Below are 27,287 nucleotides of genomic sequence, written 5' to 3' on the forward strand. Positions count from 1 at the left end.
ATATTCAGCATTACTCAAAGCCTGAAATCTGTTTCTTATTTCTAATTGAAAGGCTGCTTTGTTTTCATTTACTTTTACTGGGTATATCTTTTTATCTGTAATCATCTTCTTTCTTTCACTTCTGAAACTGAATCTGGCTGTGCAACCCACCATTCTAAGGTCACTTCCTATATTTAATTTGTTGATAACTGTGACATTTGTGATCATGTTACACTATTCTTATCTGCTATAATGAAGTCAATTTCATTCTTTCAGCCTCCATTTGGGTTTCTCCAGGTCCACTTTCTCCTTGTTCTTTTGTTAATGAATGTGTTCATTATTCTCATTTTAAACATTTCAGCAAAATTTATCAATATTTTTCCTCTTTCATTCCTTTTTCCCACTCCAAATTTTCCCATACATCTATCTATCTATCTATCAATTGCCAGACGCCTCAATCCCATTTGGGGTGGCCACAAACAAATCACCTCTACGTCACCCTGTCCCTCGCCATTTCACTGCCCGGCTCCCAACTCACACCCCCCTCTTTCATATACCTCTCCACCCCATCCCTCCATCTCATCCTCGGCCTCCCCCTCCCTCTTCCCCCCTCCACCTCACTCACATACACTCTCTTCATCAGTCTTTCACCCTCCATCCTCTCCACATGGCCAAACCACCTCAGTGTGTTCCTCATAACGCTTCCTATCACATCCACATCCACACCACAACGCTCCCTTATATCCCCATTCGTCAGCCTGTCTCTCCATGTGACTCCACAGGCTCCTCTTAAATAACTCATTTCCACGGCTCTCACTTTTGACTTGTGTCCTTCCAACAACATCCAAGCTTCACTTCCATATGTTAGAGTTGGTATCACAATACTGTCATGTAGTAACTTTTTCACTTCCATGCTCACTTCCCTGTTTCTTATCACTGCTTTCAAGGAACCAGCAACCTTCCTTCCCTGCTGTACCTTTTCAAGCACTTCACCCTCCAAACCTCCATCCTTACTCATCACACTACCCAAGTACTGTACTTAAACGTACTCACATCTTCCAATTCCTCACCATCCAACCTCGCTGTACATTCACTGACTTCACCTCTCTCAAAGACCATCACTTTACTCTTCCCTACATTCACCTTTAGATTCTATTTCTTACACTCTCTCCCAAACTCATCCACCAAGTCTTGCAGCTCCCCTTCGTCTTCACTCAACAACAGTATCATCTGCAAACAACAGTACAAGGAGTTTCCAAACACTATCCTCTCTCACCAGGGCCACTCCAACATCCACTACCCTACCTTGTACCTCTTTTATTACCCCATCCATGTACAGATTGAACAACCATGGAGACATGACACATCCCTGTTTCAACCCAACCTCCAAAGAGAAAAATTCACTTAGTTTACCATCCACACGCACTGCAGCCTTAGCACCATTATATATACTCTTCACAGCATTCAACAACTTCCCATCTATTCCATATATTCTTAATACTTTCCACAATCCTTGTCTATCCACCCTGTCATATGCTTTCTCCAAATCCATGAAAGCTGCATACAACTTCTTTCCCTTCTCTAGAAACTTTTCCACTAAAGATCTAAGAATGAATATCTGATCTACACAACCTCTTCCCTTCCTACAGCCTCCCTGTTCTTCTCCAACTAATTCCTCTGTTCTTTCTCTAACTCTGTCAATAAGTATCCTACCATACACTTTTCCTATTATACTAAGAAGACAAATGCCCCTATGATTACCACACACTTCTTTTTCCCCTTTTCCTTTGTACAAGGAAATAATCATACCTGACTTCCAATCCTCCAGGACTCTACCTTCCTCCCAGGCCAATCTGCACATCTTCCACATCCATTCTACTACTATCTCTCCCCCATGCTTCAGCATTTCACCACACACTCCATCAATTCCTGGGGCTTTCCCCAATTTAACTTTCTTCATTGCTTCCACAACTTCTATCCTACTGATTTCTTCCTGTCTTCTCACCTCCCTCCTTCTCCCAGCCATTCCCCAGACACTTATACTCGCATTACTTCCATCCTCTATGTTCAACAATTCCTTAAAATGTTCTCTCCATCTGCTCACTTTTTCTCCCTTCTCCACTAGTAATCTACCATTTTTATCTTACACTCCCCTGCTAACTTCACTTCCACCCTGTCTTACTCTCTTCACCTCTTTCCAGAACATTTTCTTACAGTCCCTCCACTTTACAGTCAAATTCCTTCCAAATTCCTCATCCATTCTCTTCTTACTCTCTCTTTCTTTCTACATATAACTCTCTCTTCCACCTCTCAACTTCTTCCACGCCCCTATTTCTCATCCATTTATTGTATGTTTTCTTCTTTTGTGCCACAGCCTGTCTCACCTCTTCAGTCCACCATGCTGTTCCTTGCACCCCCCTCCGTCTTCTCTTCCTCCCACACACCACATCACATGCTGCACATATTTCTTCTGTAAATATCCTGCACACACCTTCCACGTCCCCCATCTGCTCCAATTCATATTTGCCCAATCGTTCCTCCACTTCTCTCTTATACTCTGCCTTTTTCTCATCCTCTTGTATCCATTCCACTCTCCTTGCAACTACTCCTTCCTCTCGTCTTTCCCTTCTTCTATTTCTCCATCTTACTTGGATCCTAATTCTGGCCACCACCAAGTAGTGGTCAGAAAGTCCACTCTCCCAACCTCTATAAGCCTTGCATCCATTAAACATCTTCGCATTCTTTCATCCACACACACATAATCAATCAATGCCTTCCTTTCATTCAGTTCACCACCCACCCTTCTCATTACTCGCCATGTATACCCGTGGATCATTTTATGCCTGAAGAGGGTATTGGCTATCACCAACCCCCTCCCATCACAAATGTCCACTAATGCACTCCCATTCTCATCTATCTCAGCAGGCACACCCCACTCACCAACTATTCCATCCACTTTCACATTCCCTACTTTACCATTTCTATCACCAATCAAAAACACTCTCATTCCTTCCAAACTTTTCCATGCACACTTCCACATTTGTCCAGAACTCTTCTCTCACTCTGCTAGGACGATCTTGCATTGGCGCATACACACACACACAATCGCCAACATTTGTATTCCAACTTTCAACTTTACCCACACAATCCTTGACCCAAGTGATCCATACTCTCTTATGCTCTTCTTCCATTTTTTACTCACAACTATACATACTCCCTCTTTTGCCCTCTCATTCTCACCTACTCCTGCACATATACCCCATCCATACTCCCATTCTCACACACTTTCTCCTCTCTATTTTGTTTCTGTTATTCCACATACATCCACTTTCGCACCCTCAAGCACCTGGACAATCTCTCTCTCTTTCACCTCATCATTCGCACCTCTTACATTCCATGTTGACATTACCAAGTCCTTTGTCTGGTCCTGGGTCGTCATCGTTTGGTCAGTCCTTGTCCGAGGCTTCTTGTTTGTCTTTTTAGTTAGTTGTTTTCCGGGGAGGGGCACTAACGCTCCGCCAACCCTTTTATTCGCCTCTTACGACAAGCAGGGGGAGCTCTTCACCTGAGGTTTAAGTTGATGCATATACAGTACTTGTTTTACTTTCAGGGTACAGTTTTTGCACAGTCGTTACAACCACTGCTGCTCTGTCAGGTACGCTGCTGAATTTAACAATGTTGTCTGCAAGATTTCTGTTACTTAGAAATCCTACACCACTAACTCTTTCATTTTGCCTTCCTCTGTAGTAAAATAGGTGGTTGCTGTCTTCAAGCTGAATAATTTTTTCTTCTTTTCTGTGGGTCTCACTCAAACCTACAATATCCCAACTAATGTTTTCCAGTTTAGTCATTAAGTTATCAAATTTGTAATCTTCTGCGAGTCTTCTTACACTGTATGCATAGATCTTCATGAATTTCAGTTTGTTAATATCCCAGTCTCTAACTTGCCAACACAGTGCCTACTCACTTTCGGTGGCACACTTCCACCTATATATATCTATATATATATATATATATATATATATATATATATATATATATATATACATATCTATCTATCTATCTATCTATATATATATACAGTAATCCTTCCACTATCCTATGTAACAGAGCCAAAGGCATGTCCAGAAAGTGGTCCCGTCCAGAAAGTGGGCCTCTGCCAGCTGGACTGGTACTAATGACCCTAACCCAGCCTGACTTTGAAAGCCACCTAAATAACTCCCCACCGGACATGCATAGCATTTATTTAAACCTATTTAAGACCCTATTCACACCAATAATGGACATAAAGCATGAAGTAAATGAAAAGGAACCAGAGAATTAGGAATTAGAAGTGGTTATGGAAAATATGTAGCAGTGTACAGGGTACTTACAGCATGTCTGTGGCTGCCTTCTCTAAGGCTTTGGCAGTGGTGAAAATGCTCTTGAAGCACATACAGTAGTAGTAGTAGTAGTTGTTCTCCAGGCAGTCTGGCCGAACAGCCCCGAGTCCCTTAGGAAGGCCATGGTCGAGACCGGGCTTTCCCACAGAGCTCTCAAAGAGTGTATGTTGCGTTGTTGGCGTAGGTGATTGTGTGGAATGCAGTCTTCCATAATGTGCTTAATAGTATGGGGTGCTGTGTTGCATCCTGGACAGGCATCAGCGACGGAGTCATCCAGCCTCTTCTGGTAGCACGTACAGTAATCCAGGGTTGTGCTGCACTTAATTCTTTGCACTGTGAATTATAATTGTTTAACACTGCACATTCTGTTCTTAATTGCACCACACCAGTTTCAACTGCCAGTTTGAACTCCACAGTTAATCCTTTGCACTCTAAATTCTAATTTCTTAACACTGCACAACACTGTAAATTCCCATGTGGTCTATTGGCAAGGTATTGCAGTTTATTCACAAAAAGGAGCACGTGCGGCATCCACTGCGATGAGCATCTACAGGGTGACCCCCCCCCCCCAAAAAAAAAAAAAAATCCCACATTTCGAAAGGCTGTAGCACTGGCAGTAGTGAGGCAGGAGGGGCGGGGCTAGGGTCTGTTGGTAGCCCATCCCCAACCGTTCTCAGTCGCCAACATGGCATGGTCGGAAGCACACCATGCATTTGCTGTCGAAGCGTTCTTCACAAACAACCGTTCCGTGATCGCCGTGCAGAGGGCCTTTCGAAGATGTTTCAGTATTCCACGGAACCAAAACGTTTCAGATCAGAAAATCATCTTGCAGTGGGTTGAGAATTTCATGGCAACAGGCTCAGCTTTAAAAAGAAAGTCACCTGGTTGACCTAGGAGCGCTCATACGCCTGAGAATATTGAAGCATTGAGGCAATTTGTTGAGCAGTCTCCGAGACATTCTGTACGGAAGCATGCTTTAGCTGTAGGGATATCCTGCAAAACAGCAAGGAGAATCTTACACAAAGATCTTCACTTCCATCCATACATCCAGCGGAGATAGCTGCTGTTCCACCCAACATGACCCGTCAAGCCATGGCGGCCTTTAGAACTCGCCTCCAAGTGTATATAGACAATGACGGCCACCATCTGGAGGATGTCATCTTTAAAACATGATGAATAAAAACTGTACTGAATGAAGTTTCAAATGAGCAGATAATATTTTGATTATCTTTTAACCATTTTTTTTTCATTTGCCTTTGAAATGTGGGAGATTTTTCTGGGTCACCCTGTACCTGTGATGGCAGTTAGGTGGTAACTGGTGAGGGAGGGGGGGGAAGGAAGAGGTGAAGGGACTGTGTGTAAACACAGCTGGCCTGTTCAGCGCCGTGCGGCAAGTTCAGATTACGGGTGGGAGAAAATGCTGAAAATACAGAACACAGACTTTGATGGATCCCCTGAAATATAGTTATTAAAGTACTGATTAATTAATAAAAACTATATTTACAGAATGATGGGGACTCATCCAGGGTGCGAATTGTCCTGACGGCGAATCGTCCATGTTTTGACGGGGAATTATCTGATGGCGAAGTGACTTGATGGTGAATAGTCTCAAAAAATATCTTTGTATGCTTCACAAATGAATAAATTATGTTGATTTTCATTCTCTTCTTGACACATGTCACATATTAGGTTAGGCTCATACTTTTTCTTATAATTTTCCTTCACTTCTAGCATTTTGGTTCGCACCAAAGATATTACCTTTGCTTCTTTTGGTTGGAGTCTGGCCCTGGGAGCATTGAAAAACGTGATTTTGCATAGAAAAGTAAGGTAGGTGGACCACTCCAAAACACATCAAAATTCGAATCATCGAATTCTAAACCGTCGAAATTCGAGATTCCACTGTACATATATATACGTATATATATAGGTAGGTGGTCGCACTCACCATCCACTCACTCTATGTAGTGCTGCTTTCGATGTCTGCCCTTTCCTCTCCTCGCTCCATTCCTTCCTTCCTCTTCCGTCTTTCTTTACTTCATTCTTTTCCTCATCTTTCTGCCTACGGGTGACTTTACACTCCTTCTTCTGTCTTTCTTTCCTTCATTCTTTCCTCTTCCTTCTGCCTATGGGTGACTCTATACTGAATGACAAGCCTAATGGTTTCCTGTACACCAGTGGTTCTTAACCTTTTTTCTTGGCGACCCAAAATCCACAAGATGGTCTATATGGCGACCCAAACCCTCGTAAACTTACTCTGCACCAGAACTGAAACAAACATATGTGTCATATCATGTTACTAAAACCAAAGTAATATTTCAATATTTTATGGATGTCATAATAAATAAATTTCATTTTTATTATATGTACTTCCTAAGAACTAAAATATCAACACATTTTGGAAGGAAAAAAATAAATCTAAGATCAGAAAATCAAAATAATTCATTCATGTTCATGATACACCTATTTACTCTGACCATTAAGGAGAGAGTCACTATTTTGGATGTTGTCTGAGACATAAAGTACTATAATCAGTGAGATCCCTGGCACTGAAAAGTTTCAATCAGCTTCTCAAACCGGGGTGATTTAGATGACAGACTGCATCTTAGGTCAAGCTCTGGTTGTGGACAGTTTCTGTACTTTGTGAGCGCAGAAAATCCTGTCTCACACAGATGAGTCGTAGCAATGGGAAGGAGTGCTTTCAGGCTTCACCTCCAAGAATTTTCTTTTCTTTGTAAACTCTGATCCAGAATGAGCTCAGTGATTCGTTTTTGTTTCCTGAAATCATAATGAAGTGTTTCATCATTCCGAACCTCAATAAGCTGCTCCTGGAGGTAGCTGATATTTGAAATCTCGTCAGGTAAGTCTTCAGCTTCAATGCTGAAAGGATTTCTTACCCAGGCATATTTCATCACATTCTCAGAAATGTAGTGAAAAACTCTTCGATTAGTCTGGAGATACGTTCCACAATGATGCTTTGGACCTGGGTGAGAGAAAATTTTTCATCTTCCAGAAATTCACTCAAAGATGGAACAACACAGTCTTCCCAGTCTCAGGTTCACTCTTCCACAGTTTCAGTTTCCCCTTGAATGCAGTTACCTTCTCTGACAGCCCAACTAATGTCTGATCATGACCTTGCATTGAAATGTACAAGGCGTTAATCTCAGCAAAGATATCTGCAAGATAAGCCATTTGCATCACCTACTTTGAATCAGAGAATCTTTGGGGCCAGTGAATTATTCTTTTTTGCTAGAAATATCTCAGTTTCGTTCCGCATTTCAGGCAACCGTTGGAGCACCCTTCCTTGTGACAGCCACCTAACCTCAGAGTGGTACAACACGTGTACATGTTCTGAACCAAAATCAAAACCCATCCGACTGATGATCCTGGAGGGTACAGCCCTAGATTAATGAAACTGACTACCTGGAAGACTTCCTGCATCTCTTTCTGTAACTCAGGTGACAACCCCTGAGAAGCAAGATTCTTACAGTGAAGGAGACAGTGAACAATCAGCACGAATGGATTTTCTTCTTTAACTCTAGCAATGAAGCCATGACATACTCTCAGCATTGCCGGTGCACAATCACAACAGACATAAAACACTGATTCCACTGAAGCCCTTCTTCCTTGAAGAATGAGTCCACAGTACTGAAAATATCTTCTCTGGTTGTGGTTGTGTGTCATGGCCGACAGAACAGCAATTCCTCTTCCATGTCTTCTGGACCTCGGTACCGTACGTAAGCCATGAGCTGGGCATCATTACTCCAAAATGAAAACGGTTAAGTTTTAAAATATAATATGTACAGTACCGGTACTCAACTCCCAGTTGTGTGCATGGTAATAATCTTTTTTTAAGTCAAATGCAATTGCCTACTGTAGGAGAGAGAGAGAGAATGTAAAGTGTGAAGTATCGACAAGTAAGGTAATATGTTAAAAAGTAATAGTATACAACATTAATAATATCAGTAATATATTTGTCTCTTGGCGACCCACTCCAAATGGCTTGGCGACCCAAATTTGGGTCGCGACCCATAGGTTAAGAACCAATGCTGTACACCATAAAACCATTTAGTATGCTGGGTGGTAACCATATAACCAAATTATGGCGCCTGGTGGTTTAGTGGATAATTATTGTGCTCCAATCGGATTAAGCCACTGAAGGTTTATATCCAAAGGATGGTTGGGGTTGATTGCTCATGTAATGCCACTCAGGGATGAGTGAGGCTGGTCACTCTCATCTTCAATGTCGGGACCAACTGCCTAGCCCCGGGCTCCTACGCTCCTCATGGGGCAATGTAGGATTGGATGATGGATGGATGGATGGATATATATATATAATATATATCATCCCCATAAAATATAACAACCAACCCATTTACAATTTGGGGGCAACCAGTTTCCTGCAGTCCAGTGGGTAATCCAGATATACCTGGAATTAGAGGCTTCATCAAACCCTGTTTCAGAGGTCTGCCACCAGGTGGTCTGGTGTTGCCCAGCCTCAATTAAATATTTTTGCTGGCTTTTAAAGAACTGTGAAACTGTACCTAATACTAAAGTAATAATAACACTGCTATTCCTAGGAATCTTTTTTCCTATTCAGTCAAGTGCATATAAATAACTGTAAAGGAAGAATAACCATGCTTTCAGAGAATCTTAGCTTGGGGACTAAAATAGTGTGCTGTCTGTTTACATTTATTTGAATAAATCATGTGCAATTGGTAAAAGGAGATTACCTTCTATATACTGTACATATATATATACACATATATATTTGAATAAATCGTGTGCAGTTAGTAAAAGGAGATTACCTTCAGGACTTCTGATGTGTGTGTTTTAGCATGCTTTAAAGAAGTAATTTGTTCCTCTGAAAATTATTTCTTAACGAATGCTTAGTGAATCAGCCATATTAAACAAAATGGCAGCGTGGTACGACACTTTAACCACAGCTGTGTGCTGGGAGGAGTTGGGTGTAATACACTTACCAACCTGTTCAACGGAGTCAGGGAAACATTTAAAAGAATGGACCGTTCCAGAATTACGGGAGTTTCTCAGAGAATGAGGTGTACCATATTTGGGGTACAACAAGGAAAAGCTCAAACAGATGGTGAAAAAGGGCAGGCACCCAAGAGCAGCATGTCAGGCAGGGCAGCATATCGAAAGGTGCTGCGAAATCTGCAGCTTCATATCTACTGTATTTTCTTTTGTGGATACTAACAAATACAAATATTTTAATCACTGTTATCTTGCTTTATAGATGTTTCTTGTAAAATTGCCTAGGTTTTGTCTCTGTTATGCTTACAGAGATGAGCAAACTGACAAAAGATGAGTTTACAAAACGACACTTATATTATATATAATCACAAAGCTCCCATGCTGTAATTTCTTTGTAGCATATCATGCCAACTAAGTAATCTGAGGAGTAAAATATGTTTTGGGGTGTTTTACTTTATGTCAAAATTAACAGGAAATTAAGCACTGGCTACTTTTTCAATGCCTACCCCGCATCAGAGCTGGGCACCGGAAGCGAACCTAGTGGTAGACTTCTGAAACAGGACCTGGTGTAGCAAATAACTGCAAGCAGAACAACAGGTGCCATATTTCTATCCATGCTCCACAAGAATCAATACATTGCTGACCTGAGCAGTCTGTGCCAGTGATGCAAGTCCTTTCTGGCCTTCTTCTGACAACATGCTGGATTTTACATTGACACCCTCCAGCCATCTACTGTACTGACAACCTAGAAAAATAAGAATGTGAAAGAGATAGGAAGATATGCAATACAATCCAACCTTAATTTTGAAACAGCATTACTGAACCTCACTGGGCATGTCGTTGACTGTTCTATCGCTTTCGTACTTTCTCTTTCCTTGTTTATGTATCCCTCATCACATCATCCTTAGATGACAATAAAGGTTATGATACTGATGATTATGTAAAATGATGATGTAAAATAATAATGACTGCTAACACAAAGTCAAATTAAATAAGTGGGCCATACAACTTAAACAAATCAGCTCTCTCAACAAACAATGGAAATGTCTATATATCACGTAATGAGAATATTTTACATTACAGTTCACTGCTTCTTCTGAACAGGAGTTCAAAGTTCCAGCATGGAAATGGATCTGTAAAGTGAGTTGTATGCATGACTGCACTGTGTAATCCATCAATCCTGCACTCTCAGTACAACATGAACACTAAGAATCCTGTAATTAACTCTCAGCTACATAAAATCATTTGGCATTACTTGGAACAGAATACTGTATACATGTTATCCTGATCAAGAGAGTGTTAACAGTGACAATATTAACAATCATATTCACATGACTCACTTTCTGCTACATAAGATCATTTAATGTTATCTGAAACAGAATACCTGAGTTGCCCCAAGCATGAGAGCAATACGCTCAAACCTCGATTTAAGGGACTTCCATTTAAGGGATTTCGGATATAAGGGACTCCATACTGTACCTAACGAACAGACGGGACCATTAAAAAATGATACGTAATGTCTAGGTTATACACATTAACATGTTTCCTTATATAGTACCCACAAAATAATATTCATAATCATATAAATAAGTAAGATAAGTCAAATAATCATTGCATTTCATAATAAGATTGTCTCTATATGTGGTAAAACAATGGACATTTTCAAGTAAGGGACAAACTGATTCCCCATTTAGTCCCTTAAATCAAGGTTTGAGTGTATTTACATGGCCATTCCGACAGCTTATACAGCATATTAATACTACTCTGCTATTATCAAGCCAATGAACTTTCCATACACATCAGACTTTGTACTCTGGCTGCTCATCACCACCTGAAAGCAATACAGTAATTCAATCATGATCAGTGTGGTGGCATGCATGTTTATCACATAATGGCACTGGGGTTTATAAAACAGCAGTGCAAAGATATCCGGAAAGCAAGTGGAACAAGATCAGTACCCATCAGAACAACAATTCTTTTACAAGAATGCAACCAATACTGTATATCCCACCCCCCTAATCCACTACCCTATCTCCTAATAATCTTTACATGGAATGTTCTTCTTTGTTACTAGAAAATGGTACGGGTTAATACCATTTTATCTCTTTTGAGGTGCAAGGGTCCCATGGCTAGATTACCTCAGACCAGTGCATCTAAAGGTTCAAACATATTCACAAGTAGGGATACACATATCTGCTCATTTTGTCAACTGTCGTGTCCACTGCTACTGGAATGTAGAACTGTTCCACTTCCAAACAGCAGTGGACACTACAGTAGACAACACAAGCAGATGTCTATCCCTACTTATGGATGTGGCTGTACATACCAGCTTATTTTCCTTAGTGATATTCCCTTATCAAAAAGCCCCCAGTCACCTGTTGGGGTCATAATCTATAAAAGGCCATCACTCCAATTGAGGTATTCTAACCATTACACCACCGGGTGCCTATTCCAGTGTAAATCAGAGAACAACTGCTGCACAAGTTCAACTTTTACAACACCGTACTTATGTAGTTTATTTGCTAGTTACTTCCCATTTACAGTACCAGCAATATGGAAAAGGATGTTATATTTTCTGACATCCCTGACTTATAATAAGGAATGCCTGTATTTTATCAAGGGCAGACACGACAATTATTAAAAATAGATGGAAAGAGCATTTTGAGACAGTTCTTAATAGACCAATACCACCAGAAGAGGATATACCGTCTGCTCAGGAAGATTTAAATATAGAAACAGGAGAGTTGAGGCTTGCAGAAGTGGAGAAAGCAGTAAAACAGTTAAAGAATAATAAGGCACCAGGGGAGGATGGTTTATTTCCGGAAATGTTTAAAGTGGAGGGGGATAGATTAATAATGATCTTGACCAAGCTATTCAATAAGATATGGGTGACGGGGTTACTACCATCAGTTTGGAAGAATGGTGTAATTGTTAAAGTTCCAAAGAAGGGAGACCTGAGTGAATGTGGTAATTGGAGGGGAATCTCTTTGTCACCGATAGCTTTGAAAGTTTTCAGTAGAGTGTTGTTAAATAGGTTGGAGCCAGTGGTTGAGGGTATTCTGAGGGATGAACAGGCTGGTTTTAGAAAGGGACGTGGTTGCAATGATCAGATCTTTATAGTTAGGCATTTGATGCAGCAAGTTAATGAAATGAGAGTACCGTTAAGTCTTTGTTTTGTTGATTTTGAAAAGGCTTTTGATAGTGTTTCGAGAGAGACTATGGGGAAGATCATGAGACATTATGGAATACCAGAGGAGTTTGTGAGGGTCATTATGAACATGCATGAGGACACATTTTGTAAAGTGATGGTTGATGGTTGTCTGAGTGATTCGTTTGAAGTCAAGTCCGGAGTATTTCAAGGTGGTGTTCTATCGCCTTTACTATTTATATTGGTCATTGATTACATTATGAAACGCGTTGGAACAGAAACCGGTGCAGGTATACTTTGGGGAGAGAACAGGAAACTTTTGGATTTAGATTATGCAGATGATATAGTTTTGATTTGTGATGGGCCAGAAGAGATGCAGAGAGTGTTGGACTGTTTGGTGAGTGAAGGTCGCAAGGTGGGTTTGGTTATTAATTGTGGAAAAACTGAAATAATCAATATGAATATGGAAAATGCGCAGGAATGTGTAATTGGAGGTATGGTTGTAAAGCAAGTTGATAGGTTTAAATATTTAGGTACTTATTTAGCCAAGGATGGTTCTTTGAACTTTGAATTCGAGGAAAGGTTAAAGAAGGCTAATCAGGCAATGGGAATGCTTAAAAATATTTGGAATAATAACAATTTCTCTGTGCATACAAAAATCAAACTTTATAAGGTAATGGTTAGGAGTATCTTAATTTATGGACACGAGTCTTGGTACAGCACAGTGACTATGGAAAATAAATTCTTGGTGTTTGAAAATAAAGCACTTAGAAGAATATTAGGAGTTAAGTGGTGGGAAAGGATACCAAATAGTAGAATTAGAGAAATAACGGGAGTGCAGCCGATCGATGAATATGTTAGATTCTCACGATGGAAGTGGCTAGGACATGTGTATAGGAGACAGGGAATAGTACGAGGTACACCAGGGTGGGTGGCACTTGGTAGGAGAGGTAGAGGAAGGCCAAAAGAGACGTGGGTGAGGACAATGAGACGGGAAGCTGGAGATGAGTGTTGGGGAGATCTTGAGGAGTTAGCACAAGATAGGATGTGGTGGTGTGAGTTCATCGAGGCCCTATGCATCCCCGAGGGTGCCACAGGAAATGATTGATTGATTGATTGATTAACTTGTTCCCTCCAATAACATATTTCCTGTATCATCCTTCCTACTTTCAGAGGTTTGTATTGAACTCAGGAGAGATTTTTCGAACTAGAGGGGTCTGATTTATCTTTCATGCACTCCATCACGCAAAGAAATCTCTCATAAGCTCAATAAAATTGTCTGAGGGCAACCTGACTAAAATGAAAATGACATTATTTGACTAAAATGGCTAATCCATTCAATCTGATGCATATTATTTATTCTTACAACTAACTGATGTCTTTGTTCAACTAAGGAGAGCCCCCTAGTCAGGATGGGTTTAAGGAAAAGTATGCCTTATCTATCTCCTCCAGTCTGAAAAGTCAATTACAGTACAAGCTGAGTATAATCACTCCAGGATTGAAAAATTATATATATATATATAAATGACATCATCAGAAGGACAAGGTTATCAATGGTCCTTTCTTCAACCCCACTCGATTTTTCAGAACACACTCGTCACTCTAGGCCCTCCAAGATACCAGTGTCCTGTACTATTAACTTCTCTAAGTCAATGATGTAATTTCACATTTTACTTTAGCTTCTACTATATCCCACTGGCCCCCAGAGTCCTCAATATAGGATGGAACTGGGCATTTTCAAAATTTAATAAAAAAGGGAACCCCACGGTGGTGACCTATCAGCTTCCTGACTGTGAGCCAACAGGAAAAGGGCAGTAAGCCTAGCACCCCTTCAGCAAAATCCCTCGCACAGGAAATCTGGAAGTCAATGGGTTAAACACTGGCAAATCCATCAGTTGCTTTAACCCACTGGCACCCAGTGTCCTCAATATAGGACGGAACTGAGCATTTTCAAAATTTAATGAAGAAGGGAACCCCGGGGTAGGGACCTATGAGCTTCCCGACTGTGAGCACCCCTCCAGCAAAATCCCTTGCACAGGAAATCTGGGAGCCAATGGGATATGATTTATTCAAATTAAGAGCACCCTGTTAGTCTATCTATCTGTTGCCAGATGCCTTAATCTCATAAGGGGTGGCCACAAACAAATTGCATCTATGTCGTCCTGTCCAATGCCACTTCAGTGAACTGCTCCCAGTTCACACACCCCTCTCTCATATATCTCTCCATTCCATCCCTCTGTCTCATCCTCAGCCTCCCCCTCCCTCTCCCCCCCTCCAACTCACTCACATACACTCTCCTCGTTAGTCTCCCGCTCTCCATCCTCTCCGCATGGCCAAACCACCTCAATGTATTGCTTTAACGCTTTCTATCACATCCACATCCACACCGCAATGCTCCTTCACTTCCTCACTTGTCAGTCTGTCTCTCCATGTAACTCCACAGGCTCCTCTTAAATAACTCATTTCCACTGCTGTCACTCTCAACTTGTGTCCTTCCAACAACATCCAAGCTTCACTTCCATAAGTTAGAGTTGGTATCACAATACTGTCATACAATGACTTTCTTACTTCCATGCTCACATCTCAATTCCTTATCACTGCTTTCAAAGAACCTGCAACCTTTCTTCCCTGTTGTACCCTTTCAAGTACTTCACCCTCTGAACTTCCATCCTTACTCATTACACTACCCAAATATTTGAAAGCGCTTTCATTTTCCATTTCCTCCTCATCCAGCCTCACTGTACATTCAGTGACTTCACTTCTCTCAAAGACCATAACTTTACTCTTCCCTACATTCATATATGATTCTATTTCTTACACACACTCCCAAACTCATTCACAAAGCCTTGCAGCTCCCCTTTGTCTTCACTTAACAATACAGTATCATATGAAAACAACAGTACAGGGAGTCTCCAAACACTACCCTCTCTCACCAGAGCCACTCCAACATTCACTGCCCTACCCTATATCTCTTTTAAAACCCCATCCATATACAGATTGAACAACCATGGGGACATGACACATCCCTCTTTCAATCCAACATTCAGACAGAAAAATTCACTCAGTTCACTATCCACATGCATTGCAGCCTTAGGACCCTCATACATACTCTTCATGGTATTCAACAACTTCCCATTTACTTCACTGATCCTTAATACTTTCCACATTCCATGTCTATCCACCCTGTCACATGCTTTCTCCAAATCCATGAAGGCCACATACAACTTCTTTCCTTTCTCTAGAAACTTTTCCACTAAAGACCTATGAATATCTGATCTACACCTTTTCCCCTCCTAAAACCATCCTGTTCTTCTCCAATTAATTCCTCCATTATTTCCCTAACTAAATCAATAAGTATCCTACCATATACTTTTCCTATTACACTATGAAGAAAAATGCCCCGGTGATTACCACAAACTTCTTTTTCCCTTTTCCTTCGTACATGGGAACAACTTTACCCAACTTCAAATCCTCAAGGACTCTACCTTCCTCCCAGGCCAAGCTACACATCTTCCATATCCATTCTACTACTATCTCTCCCCCATGCTTCAGCATTTCACCACACACTCCATCAATTCCTAGAGCTTTCCCCACTTTGACTTTCTTCATTGCTTCCACTACTTCCATCCAACTGATTCCTTCCTCTCATCTCACCTCCCTCCTCCTCCCAGCCATTCCCCGGCCACTTATACTCACAATACAGGTACTTTCATTTTCCATGTTTGTTAATTCCTTCAAGTGTTCTCTCCATCTGCTCACTTTTTCTCCCTTCTCCACTAGCAATATACAGTACTATTTTTATCTTTCACTCCCAGACTTACTTCTTTATCACCCTGTCAAAAACTCTTTATCTCATTCAATAACATTTTCTTACATTTCCTCTACTTTATACTCAAATTATCCACTCACTCGATGCAGTGCTGCTCTCAGGTGTCTGCCCTTCCTCTCTTCCATCTTTCTTTCCTTCCATCCTCTTCTGTCTTTCTTTCCTTCATTCTTTCCTCATCCTTCTGCCTACAGGTGACTTTACACTCCCTCTTCTGTCTTTCTTTCCTTCATTCTTTCCTTTTCCTTCTGCCTATGGGTGACTCTACACTGAGTGACAAGCCAAATAGTTTCCTGTACACCAGGAAACCATTCACTACACTGGGTGGTAACCATATAACTGAACTTTGGCACCTGGTGGTTTAGTGGGTAATTATTGCGCTCCAGTTGGATTGAGCCGGTGAAGGTTTATATCCAAGGGATGGTTGGGGTTGATTGCTCATGTAATGCCACTCAGGGATGAGTGAGGCTGGTCACTCTCATCTTAAATGTCGAGACCAACTACCTAGCCCCGGGCTCCTACGCTCCTCATGGGTCAATGTAGGATTGGATGATGATGATGACTTCCAAATTCCTCATCTACTCTCTTCTTACTCTCTTACTAATCTTTTCACCTCTCTTTTCCTTTCTACTAATAACTCTCTTCTCTGTCTCTCAACTTCCTCCATGCCCCTGTTTCTCATCCAATCACTATATGTTTCCTTCTTTTGCATCACAGCCTGTCTCACCTCTTCATTTCACCATGCTGTTCCTTGCACTCCCTTTTGTCTTCTCTTCACCTCACACACCGCCTGACATGTTACACAGATTTCTTCTATAAAAATCTTGCACACATCTTCCATATCCCCCATCTGCTCCAAATCATATTTACCCAATCGCTCCTCCCCTTCTCTCTTGTATTCTGCTTTTTTCCATCCTCCTGCAACCTGTCTACCCTTCATCCTGTCCTTCCCTTCTCCTCCTCCTCCATTTCATTTGAACCCTGAGGATGAGATGGAGGGATGGAGTGGAGAGGTATATGAGAGAGGGGGGTGTTAGTTGGGAGCAGAGCAGTGAAATGGCGGGGACAGGGTGACGTGGAGGCGATTTGTTTGTGGCCACCCCGTACAGGATTAAGGCATCTGGCAATAGATGGATAGATTGACTTTCATTACCACCAAGTGGTGGTCAGAAAATCCACTCCCCTAACTTCTTTATGTTCTTGCATCCATTACATACCTTCTCATTATCAATCACTACCTTCCGTTCATTCAGTTCACCACCCTCCCCTCTCATCACTCGCCACATATACCTGTGAATCATTTTGTGTCTAAAGAGGGTATTGACTATCACCAACCACCTCCCTGCACAAATGCCCACTAGAGCACTGCCATTCTCATCCACTTCTGCAGGCACACCCCACTCGCCAACCACTCCATCCACCTTCACATTCCCTACTTTTCCATTCATATCTCCAACCAAAAACATGCTCTCATTCCTTAAAACTTTTCCATGCACGCTTCCACATTTGTCCAGAACTCTTCTTTCACTCTACTCGCATGATCTTGCGTTGGCGCAAGGAGTTTTTTTTGTTGCTGTTGTTGCCGTTGTTCCAGACTCATCTGGACATGAGTCCAGTGGACTGCAGGTTGTAATTACCCTTCCTTCACAGTCTATCATCCCCTTTTCAGAGGATGGAGTGAAAGCATTTATGTAGCCAGGAAGTGAAGCTGCCCAGTTAAGTGGGTGCCAATGCATTAAAGCATTCTCTCCAGCACCAGCAAAGAGTTAAGTAAAAACTTCAGCAAACTCCTCCAGTTCCAGAGACTATTTGAAGATGCAGAAAACCGGGGATAGCAAGAATAAGTTTAAAATAATATCCATTATTGAACTGAAGGGCTAAGTATAACAATACAAAACACCATAGTGCATGACTTTATGCCTAAATCATATGACACTACACACTATTATAGGACTTGGCTACTGTAGTTATAGATGTACAGCAAATCCTTGTTATGTCATGTTTTTTAATGCTCCATTTTACTGTGAATTCTTCATCAAACAACAGAAATACTGCCATCAAAGTTACACCAATAACACAGCTGATATGCCTGTTCTCTTAATTTACAGCACCAAATGAGTGGAGGAAATTGTGATATTCTGAAAAATACATGATACACAACAAGACCACATGAGCTACTTTGATTGTGTGGAAAAGAAACCAGACAGAAGTACAGTCTAGCACATGAATTTGTACTACTACAATCAAAAGTTCACCAAGGCCTCCTTCCTAACAGGAGAAATGAAAGGTGTTTCTGTATACAAAATACACAACAAAACAGTACAAAAAAAGAGAATACACTCTACTGTTTGAGGAGAAGTAACCAACATGGAAGGTCAGCCACAATACTTGTGGAGAATTGTTGATGAACTTTTCATGATGGTGAGTTATAAGGTATTTGTTAACACTTTCAAGAAAGAACTGTGAAAACTTCAAAATATACAATACTCAGGTATTACTCTTTTATCCCATTTCTGATGGTTAGAATATCCCACCTGGAGTAACACCCTAGGACAGGTTCAATCCCCAAGAAGTGACTGGAGCGTTTTCAATCATTTAATGCCATCAAGGGAATCAGGCTGGTCATCTATCCTTAAATGTACAGGATTACAGTAGCCTACCCTTAAACCCCTCCACTTGGAAGGAAATATCTGCAACTGTTTGAAGCTATTTCTCCCTTTATCTTACATTCTACAGCAAAAATGCTAATCATTATCAGGCAATAATCTGCAAAATAAAGATGCGCCAACTGCAGCTACAAAAAAAAGATGAAAACTCATGTATCAAACATTATCCATTAACCCTTTCAATCCAAGGAGATATTTTGTTATCTTTTTGTCACTACCAATTAACTTCATTAAGCTTTGGACAGCCCTCAGATAGTAAAGGAATTAATGATGGCCACATCTAACCTATCCAGTTTGAAAAGTCCCTCCTTACCTAAGTACAGTACAGTATACCATATTCATCTAGTGGTAGAAAGAATATTATACAACCTCAGGCTAAAGCGGTTAAACAGCAATGTACCTTCAGCATTGTATTCTGCCATTTTATTGGCATAATCTGCAGCTAACAGTTTTGCACTTCCTTCAGAGCGCTTACTGACAGTCATTAGCTGGTGGAGAAGTGTGATACTACGCTCTGTTTTCTCAAAAGGTGGGACTTGGTCACTTCCATATACCTCCTTCAGCCACTGAATCACCTGGAAATAGCATGCACTTAGCAAATTATGATGTACCATACGTTAGTTTTCTGCAAACGCTACAGTACTTGTTATTTACTAAAGGATATGATGCAATACAATACGATATCCTGTATGGTAACTGACAAAACATTGTGCTGTACAGTACTAAAACAACATAAAATAATCTCAACTAGTTTAACAAAGCACAGTAATGTCTTCGATCAATACATAACAGCAAACTACTACTGTATATATTTCTAGAGTTAAATCAGCCTCCTGATGGCAAATACTGTACACATTAGAATTGTATCATCACTTATGCATACAATATAGCTTAAACTTTAAAAGTACAGAAGCTCAGTCACATCTACATTCTACAATTTCCTAACTACCATCCTGTAATATAACAAGTAAAAAATAATGAAAACACTCAGAATATACAGATATTTATGTATACTTGATTAAATTTAACACTTTTGTCATCCTACCTCCCTGTGTTTGATGTCCATGCCTAGTTTGTGTGGTCAGCTGGTCAGCACCTCTTTATTCATAAGCTGCTGTACCTAAAACAGTAAAATACAATGAATGGATAAAATACAATGAATGGAGATTTGAGTGATGAGTTTCCCGTGAATGTTGATGTGCACCAGGGGTCAGTTTTGAGTCCCTTGTTGTTTATCATGTTAACTGAAGCCCTCTCATGTGGTATCAGAAATGGATTCCCTAGGGAGATGTCTGCTGATGATTTGGTGTTGACTGCAGGGAACGAAAGGGAGGCGGTGGAAAGATTTAGTTAGTGGCGAGATGGTATGGGGCATAAGAGCTTAAGAGTAAATGCAGATAAAACAAAAGTGATGGTATTTAGGGCTGCTGGCAGTACCATCAAAGAGGGAGAGTGACCATGTGCGATTTGCCACAAGGGCGTGGGAAGTAATTCCATCTTGTGCAATGTCTGTGATAAATGGGTGCATAAGAGATGTAGTGGTATTAGGGGTAGACTGCAAGATAATGCTGATTTCATGTGTGCGTTGTGTCGGGGAGAGCAGGTGGAAATTGTCAGGCGTGAAAGGATTGAACTTGCTGTGAGTCTCTTGAGTTTGTGGAAGAGTTTTTTTATTTGGAAGACATATTCTGGCTAGAGGTGGGGCTGGAACTAGCTCTGTGGCTAGAGTGGGGAGTGGTTGGAAGAAGTTCAAGGAGCTGTTGCCTCTCATGACACTGAGAGGGCTCTCCTTCCATGCTAAAGGATCTTTGTATGCAGCATGTATTAGAAGTTTTATGCTATATGGTATTGAGACCTGGGCAGTAAAGGAAGAGGACATTCACAGGCTCAAATGTACAGAAATGACAATGATTAGGTGGATGTGCAGTGCGTCCCCGAGTGTGAGGCCTGGGGGGGCTAGGTTTACGAACGAAGAGTTGAGGGGTAGGATGGGACTGAAGTGTATTGGTGTTGTGAAGAGGAGAGATAGATTGAGATGGTTTGGGCATGTGGAGGGGATGGGGGATATCTGGGTACAGAAAGTGTTAATGTTAAGGGTAGGGTTGCAAGAGGCAGACCGAAAAAGACCAGGGATGTTGAGTGTGACCTCAGCAGGGCTCTTGCTAACTGCCAGTGGTTGCGAGCCATTTGGCTCCCAAGGTTTCAGATTTACGAGCCAAATAAATTATTAGTAACCAGACTGACTACGAGCCAAAATATTTTACGGGCAATAAATATATTTATTCATTTACACATTGTGATGATTAGAATCATATAATGAGGTTCAAAACATTCACAATGGCGACAAGAAAGAATTCATAATCGATCACAACATGCTTTTTTGTTCATTTACGTGAGATTTACTTATTTTGTAGTTTACTGGGTTTTAAAGTGGATGTATTTTCTCCTCACCAAAAGGCGACTTGCATGTAAAATCTGTTCGCCGAAGGGAAAAAATACTCGCATTTGTGAGCTGTGGCTCACCAAACAAGAGCCCTGCTCAGGGATATGGGACTCAATAGGGAAGTTGCCAGAGATCAAGCAGCATGGAGAACCACCATTAGGTGACCAAGGCTGACGCATTCAAGCAGGGAGCCTTCAAAAACGAAACTAAACCAAACGAAACAATGGGATCATCCAAGTCACATAAAACAGTACAGTAAGATTTTGTTACATGTCCCTCTCTCTCTCTCTCTCTCTCTCTCTCCCTCTCTCTCTCTTTCTGCTTTAAGTCCACAGTAAATTACAGGAAAATTACCTGTCAAGCTTTCAGTTTTACAAAAAGCTGATCTGTCAGTTTCTCCCAATTTACAATATAGTAAAACTCTGGAGGAAAAACTAACATTTTAGAAGATATCCCTGACTAAAATGAGGATTGCTTCTATTGACATGTCTACTTAAATCACAATTAACACATTCACCACTAGGACATCTTGTTTGTGCTTATTCTTATTATTTCCCGCGAATTTTATTCACTTCAGGGAGATTTACTGCTATGAATGAGACAATGAATGCCATACCTATCCCCCCTAGTTGAAGGTCTTTCCTAAACTGAATGAAATTGTTCTGGAGATAGCAAAAATGAAATGAAATAGACAGTCAGAGTAAAAGGGTTAAAATCAAAACTGGTAGCTACTAGACAGGTACAAAATAAACTTAATCCAGTCAGTAAAATGATAACCCTACCATATCTTGCTCAGATTATCCACAGATAATCTCATTCCACTTACAAATGACCCGTCTGACAGAAATCATTCAATATCATCTCTACGAACACTTTCTGTGCATATAACTTCTGACTTCATTTTTGCTTCTGCCAGATAATTTTATTCCACACAATACTGAAAAGATTACTTTAAGAGCATGTCATGAGTCACCATCTTGCTGTACAGTATTAGTACTAGAATAACCACCTCATACTTAACTTTGAACATCTTACAGGCTATAGGATTTACAAGTTAAACAAAACATACCATAATTTACTTAGTCACTGATGATTTTCAGTACAGTACTGATGAGACAAACATCATTCATTAAGTTTTGTGAACAACCTTGGGGTTACATTCAGGACACGAGCATCATCTGGAATGTGCAAATTTACCTTTCAACCCTAAAGGCTATCTTTGGCATTCTGTCGACTATAGACAGTGGAAGGGATAATGTTCAGTAATAAAGACAATCCATCCATCATCCAATCTTATACCGCCCTATGAGGAGCGTAGCACCCTGGGGCTAGGCAAGTTGGTTCTGACATTTAAGATGAAAGTGACCAGCCTCACTCACCCCTGAGTGGCATTATGTGAACAATAAACCCCAACCATCTCTTGGATATATACCTGCACAGGCTCAATCCGATTGGAGCGTCTTTATTACCCACTAAACCACCAGGCACCATAATTTGGTCATATGCTTACCACCCTGCATGGTAAATGGTTTCCTGGTGTACAGGAAACCATCTGGCTAGCCAATCAGTGTAGAGTCACCCATAGGCAGAAACATGAGGAAAAAACAAAGGAAAGAAAGACAGAAGAGGGAGTATAAAGTCACAAGTCACCCATAGGCAGAAGGAAGAGGAATGAATGAAGGAAAGAAAGACAGAAGAGGTAGGAACGAAGACAAGAAAGGGCAGACACTCAAAGCAGCACTACGTCGAGTAAGTGGATTGTGAGGGTCCCCACCTACCACTAAAGAATAATAATACAGTAAACTTCCGATAATCGGTCATCCAATGGTACGGAAAACCCTATGGCTCAGAATTTTCAGCCCAGGGTCATTTTTAGCTTTTTTAGATAAAAAATTGAGAAAAAGTGGGAAAAATTGAAAAATATCGATGGTACTACTGTACCACCCAAACACTACTAGCACTAATATGACCTGAAACAGCCTACATCTGCACTACATTACAAAGGTAAGTAAAGAAAACTATCATTTTGTAATTACTGTATTATAATTTATTATTACTATTTAGGGTGTGTTTTGAACATTTTCAGGTACCTGTCTGATATTTTGGATAATATGATAATCCAGAAGGTCCGTGGCCTACTGCATTCCAGATTAAAGGTTTGTTACTGTAATACTACTAATAATAATATAATAATAATACAGGTAATGTAATAATGTCTTCTGTTTCTCAAATGTGCCAGTTCTTCCAATAAGGATTTCATTAGTGCTCAACACACTTTCAACACTCTAATAAAAATAAAAATACAGGTAACTATGGTATCATTCTTGTACAAGCTAAGTATGCAGAAGTGGAAGCAACTTAAACTCTTTTTAATATGTACATATACAGGTATACCCCAGTTTAACAATGCAATTGGTTAAGTAAAAACCCATCGCTAGGATGGCATCGTATATTGGGGTAGATTTAACGTGGAAAGTATAGGGATGCGTTTTTGAGCCTTGGGTTTCCCCCCAGCCAAGTCCTAAACCCACCCAAATGAATCCAAAATCAAGTTTGTAGCTCACCTAAACCCCCAAATAGCTTTAAGACAAGCTAATCTAAGCCTAAAACCGGTTTATAACTCACCCAATACCAAAAATAAAATCTGTAAATTGTCAAATGTCTGGAAAAAATCAAACTTAGTAAACTCTACCCCAAAATGATAATGTTCACCCCACCTATGGCTAAAATACATTAATATGTCTAAAAATAATTTATAAATCAACCTTAACACAAAATTTTTCTAAAATATCATCAAAATCGGTAAAAAGCAATCTAAACCCATTGTTAGACCGGGGTTGGGTCATCGTTAGGCAGGGTATGGTGGTATTTCTACCCCCATCACTAAGCCAGGGTGTCGCATCCAGGGGTATCATGTATCAGGGTAAACCTGTATTTATACGTACCAGTGTACATATATATATATATATATATATATATATATATATATATATATATAAAGCCTCTGTGGTACTGTGGTAAAGTGTGCATTTTCCTACACTGGAAAGAGAGGGTTCACGCCCCACCAGGGTAATAAACTTTGGAAGCATTCTCCCGGCCATGTACTGCTTTGGCGGACACCAGGGGTGCTGTGATTGAACCAGTGTCGCTTACTGTAAAGTATGTTTGCACCCAGTCAGCTTGCGCGGGCCAATTACACTTGGTTCACAGACTACATACACATTCAAAGCCACTCCAACCCAACAATCACATTTACAAGCACTTCTCACCCTACATACAATCTCTACCAAACAGTCTAAGCCACTTGGTTGAGATACATAGGCTGTATCATCCCTACTTCGGTCGAGATAGGCCAGTCCTGCAGTGGATACTCAAATGGCTGATGATGATGATGATGATATATATATATATATATATATATATATATATATATATATATATATATATATATATATACTGTATATACGTACATATATACAGTAAAACCTTGATATAACAGACTTCAATAGACCGGAATTTGCTTCTGTTGGAATCAAGGAGCTACTGGACTAAATTTTTATATATCAGAAAAAGTCTGATAAAGCCAGAAGCAGTCGGGACTGCCTGACCACTTCAATTATGTTCACCACAGTAAGGTAAATAAAAGACATGTTTATCAGTGTACAGTACAGTACAGTGTTACGATATATATTATACCATTTGATTATTGTAGTGAATGTATAATACAGTACAGTACTGCAATGGCAGTGAAAACAGTTTAAAAACCGTTGGTGCACTTCGCACTAATGTCTGATATGCTGTATTAGAAAAAGTCCGGGTTAGTAGGGGGAAGTACAGATGTTACTTTTATTGGAATTTCACTTTTTTCATAATGGTTTGGCCCCCAATTAGTCCATTATAGTGAAGTTTCACTGTACCAGTATATACTGGGTACACACACACACACACACACACACACACACACACACCGCTCGCTGGTGCAGTGGTAACGTTCCCGCTTGCCAACTGGTGGACGGGAGTTCGCGCCTCGCTCAGGTTGCGAAAAGTTTCCCTGACGAAGTGGGTGGTTACTGTCCCCCTTGAGCAAGGGGACGGGTGTGTGCGTGTGTGAAGGTCACAGCCTTGCCCTTAGATCGGACTATATGAGCTCTCAGCTCCCTTCCGGGAGGGTAAAAGCTGACAATCACGACCATCAAGTGATCCTGACCGACCCGGTGAATTACACACACAGAATATCTCTCCTTGATTTTTTTACTTATCTCAACTTATCCTCAAGTGAAAAAAGTCATGATGATGATGATGATGATGATGATGATGATGATGATGATGATTTTACATGTAACACAAAAACTTTGAACAAACAAAAGTTGTAAACACAATTTAACGAGGTCTTAAAACACAGTAACCCCATATTGAACTTAGCTTTATTCAACACACTGCAGTACAGTGTACCTCATATGTATGTTCCTTTACTATCTGAATAACTGTGCCATGCAGTTCATCTATCTATCCATCTATCATCCAATCCAGCAGAGTATTCTCCCATCAATATGCAGTCAAATAAAAATATTACAGTCTATGAACGTAAGATTCATTCACAATGTGTGGAGAGACAGTACTGTACATAAGTATTGCATTAATCATCTTAACCCCTTGAATCCAGGGATATGTTTTTTGTTTATTATTGGTTCTTACTACCTTCAGATAAGTTCTTTGGGCTCATTGAGAAAAATCAGCTGATGAATGGGTTACTTAAGACTATTCCTAATTTACCACAACAAAGACTGATCTAAAATTAACAAAATCATCTGGAGGTAGCAACATCAAAATATAAAAACATACAGAGTATTGTGGTAGGTGTGGGCACCCACCATCCACTCATTCAATATACTGCTGCTTTGGGTGTCTACCTTTTCCTCTCTTCCATCCTTCCTCTTCTGACTTTCTTTTGTTCATTCTTTCCGCTTTCTTCTGCCTATGGGTCACTTTACACTCCCTCTTCTGAATTTCTTTCCTTCATTCTTTCCTCTTCTTTCTGCCTATGGGTGACTACACTGAGTGAAAAACCAAATGGTTTCCTGTACACTTCAAACCATTTACTACACTAGGTGGTAATGTAACCAAATTATGGTGCCAGGTGGTTTAGCGGGTAATTAAGGTGCTCCAATCAGATTGAGCCTGTGTAGGTTTATATCCAAGAAGTGGTTTGGGGTGTAGGTTTATATCCAAGAGGTGGTTGGGGTTTATTGCTCATGTAATGCCACTCAGGGATGAGTGAGGCTGGTCACTCTCATCTTAAATGTCAGGACCAACTTGCCTAGCCCCGGGTTCCTACACACCTCTTTGGGGCGACATAGGATTGGATGATGGATGGATGGATGGATCATCAGAGTGAGGGAGTTAAAGATATTCACCATCTACTGTTGCTGCCAGATAGACAGTGTTAGTTATAGTGTATTGTTTCATCTTTATTGCCCCACCAGGAACACAGAAGCCTAGTGCTATATTACAGTACTCAGTCCAGACTTCTAAACTGAGCTATTAAACCCTTATCCATTTGACATTATGTGAAAAATACATCCCAACCATCCCTCAAATTTAAATCCATACTTGCCATATCCAGATGGAGTGCCCTACCTTACTATACTACCAGGTTATTAAGTCATCTACTCACGATGTAGTGCTGCCTACTTCTTCCTTCACTTAATCAATCTTTTCCTGTGTCTGGCCTCCACTTTTCCTATTTCTCCAATCTTTCTTGTCACATTTTATTACTCTTCTTTCCTTTTCAGGTGTTTTTACACTAAGTAACAAGCCTGAAGGTTTCCTATAAGCCAGGAAATCATTTACAACA

At 40.5% G+C, this 27,287-nt stretch overlaps 1 protein-coding gene across 1 annotated transcript in view; it reads right to left on the minus strand.

Annotated features, from left to right (window-relative positions):
- Nucleotides 1-27,287, minus strand: part of LOC145416333 (HAUS augmin-like complex subunit 1) — a 68,301-nt gene that overhangs the window by 20,342 nt on the left and 20,672 nt on the right. Inside the window, exons 2-4 of the mRNA XM_080285334.1 lie at nt 20,036-20,110; nt 19,391-19,565; nt 9,995-10,095 (exon numbers count right to left, since the gene is read on the minus strand). Coding sequence (XP_080141460.1) covers nt 9,995-10,095; nt 19,391-19,565; nt 20,036-20,056 — 297 coding nt within the window. The 5' untranslated portion in view covers nt 20,057-20,110. The remainder of the gene's footprint in view (nt 1-9,994; nt 10,096-19,390; nt 19,566-20,035; nt 20,111-27,287) is intronic.

Source organism: Coenobita brevimanus, chromosome 13 (assembly GCF_032717465.1).
Source record: "Coenobita brevimanus isolate Jiangsu-jjx chromosome 13, ASM3271746v2, whole genome shotgun sequence".
Taxonomy (NCBI): domain Eukaryota; kingdom Metazoa; phylum Arthropoda; class Malacostraca; order Decapoda; family Coenobitidae; genus Coenobita; species Coenobita brevimanus.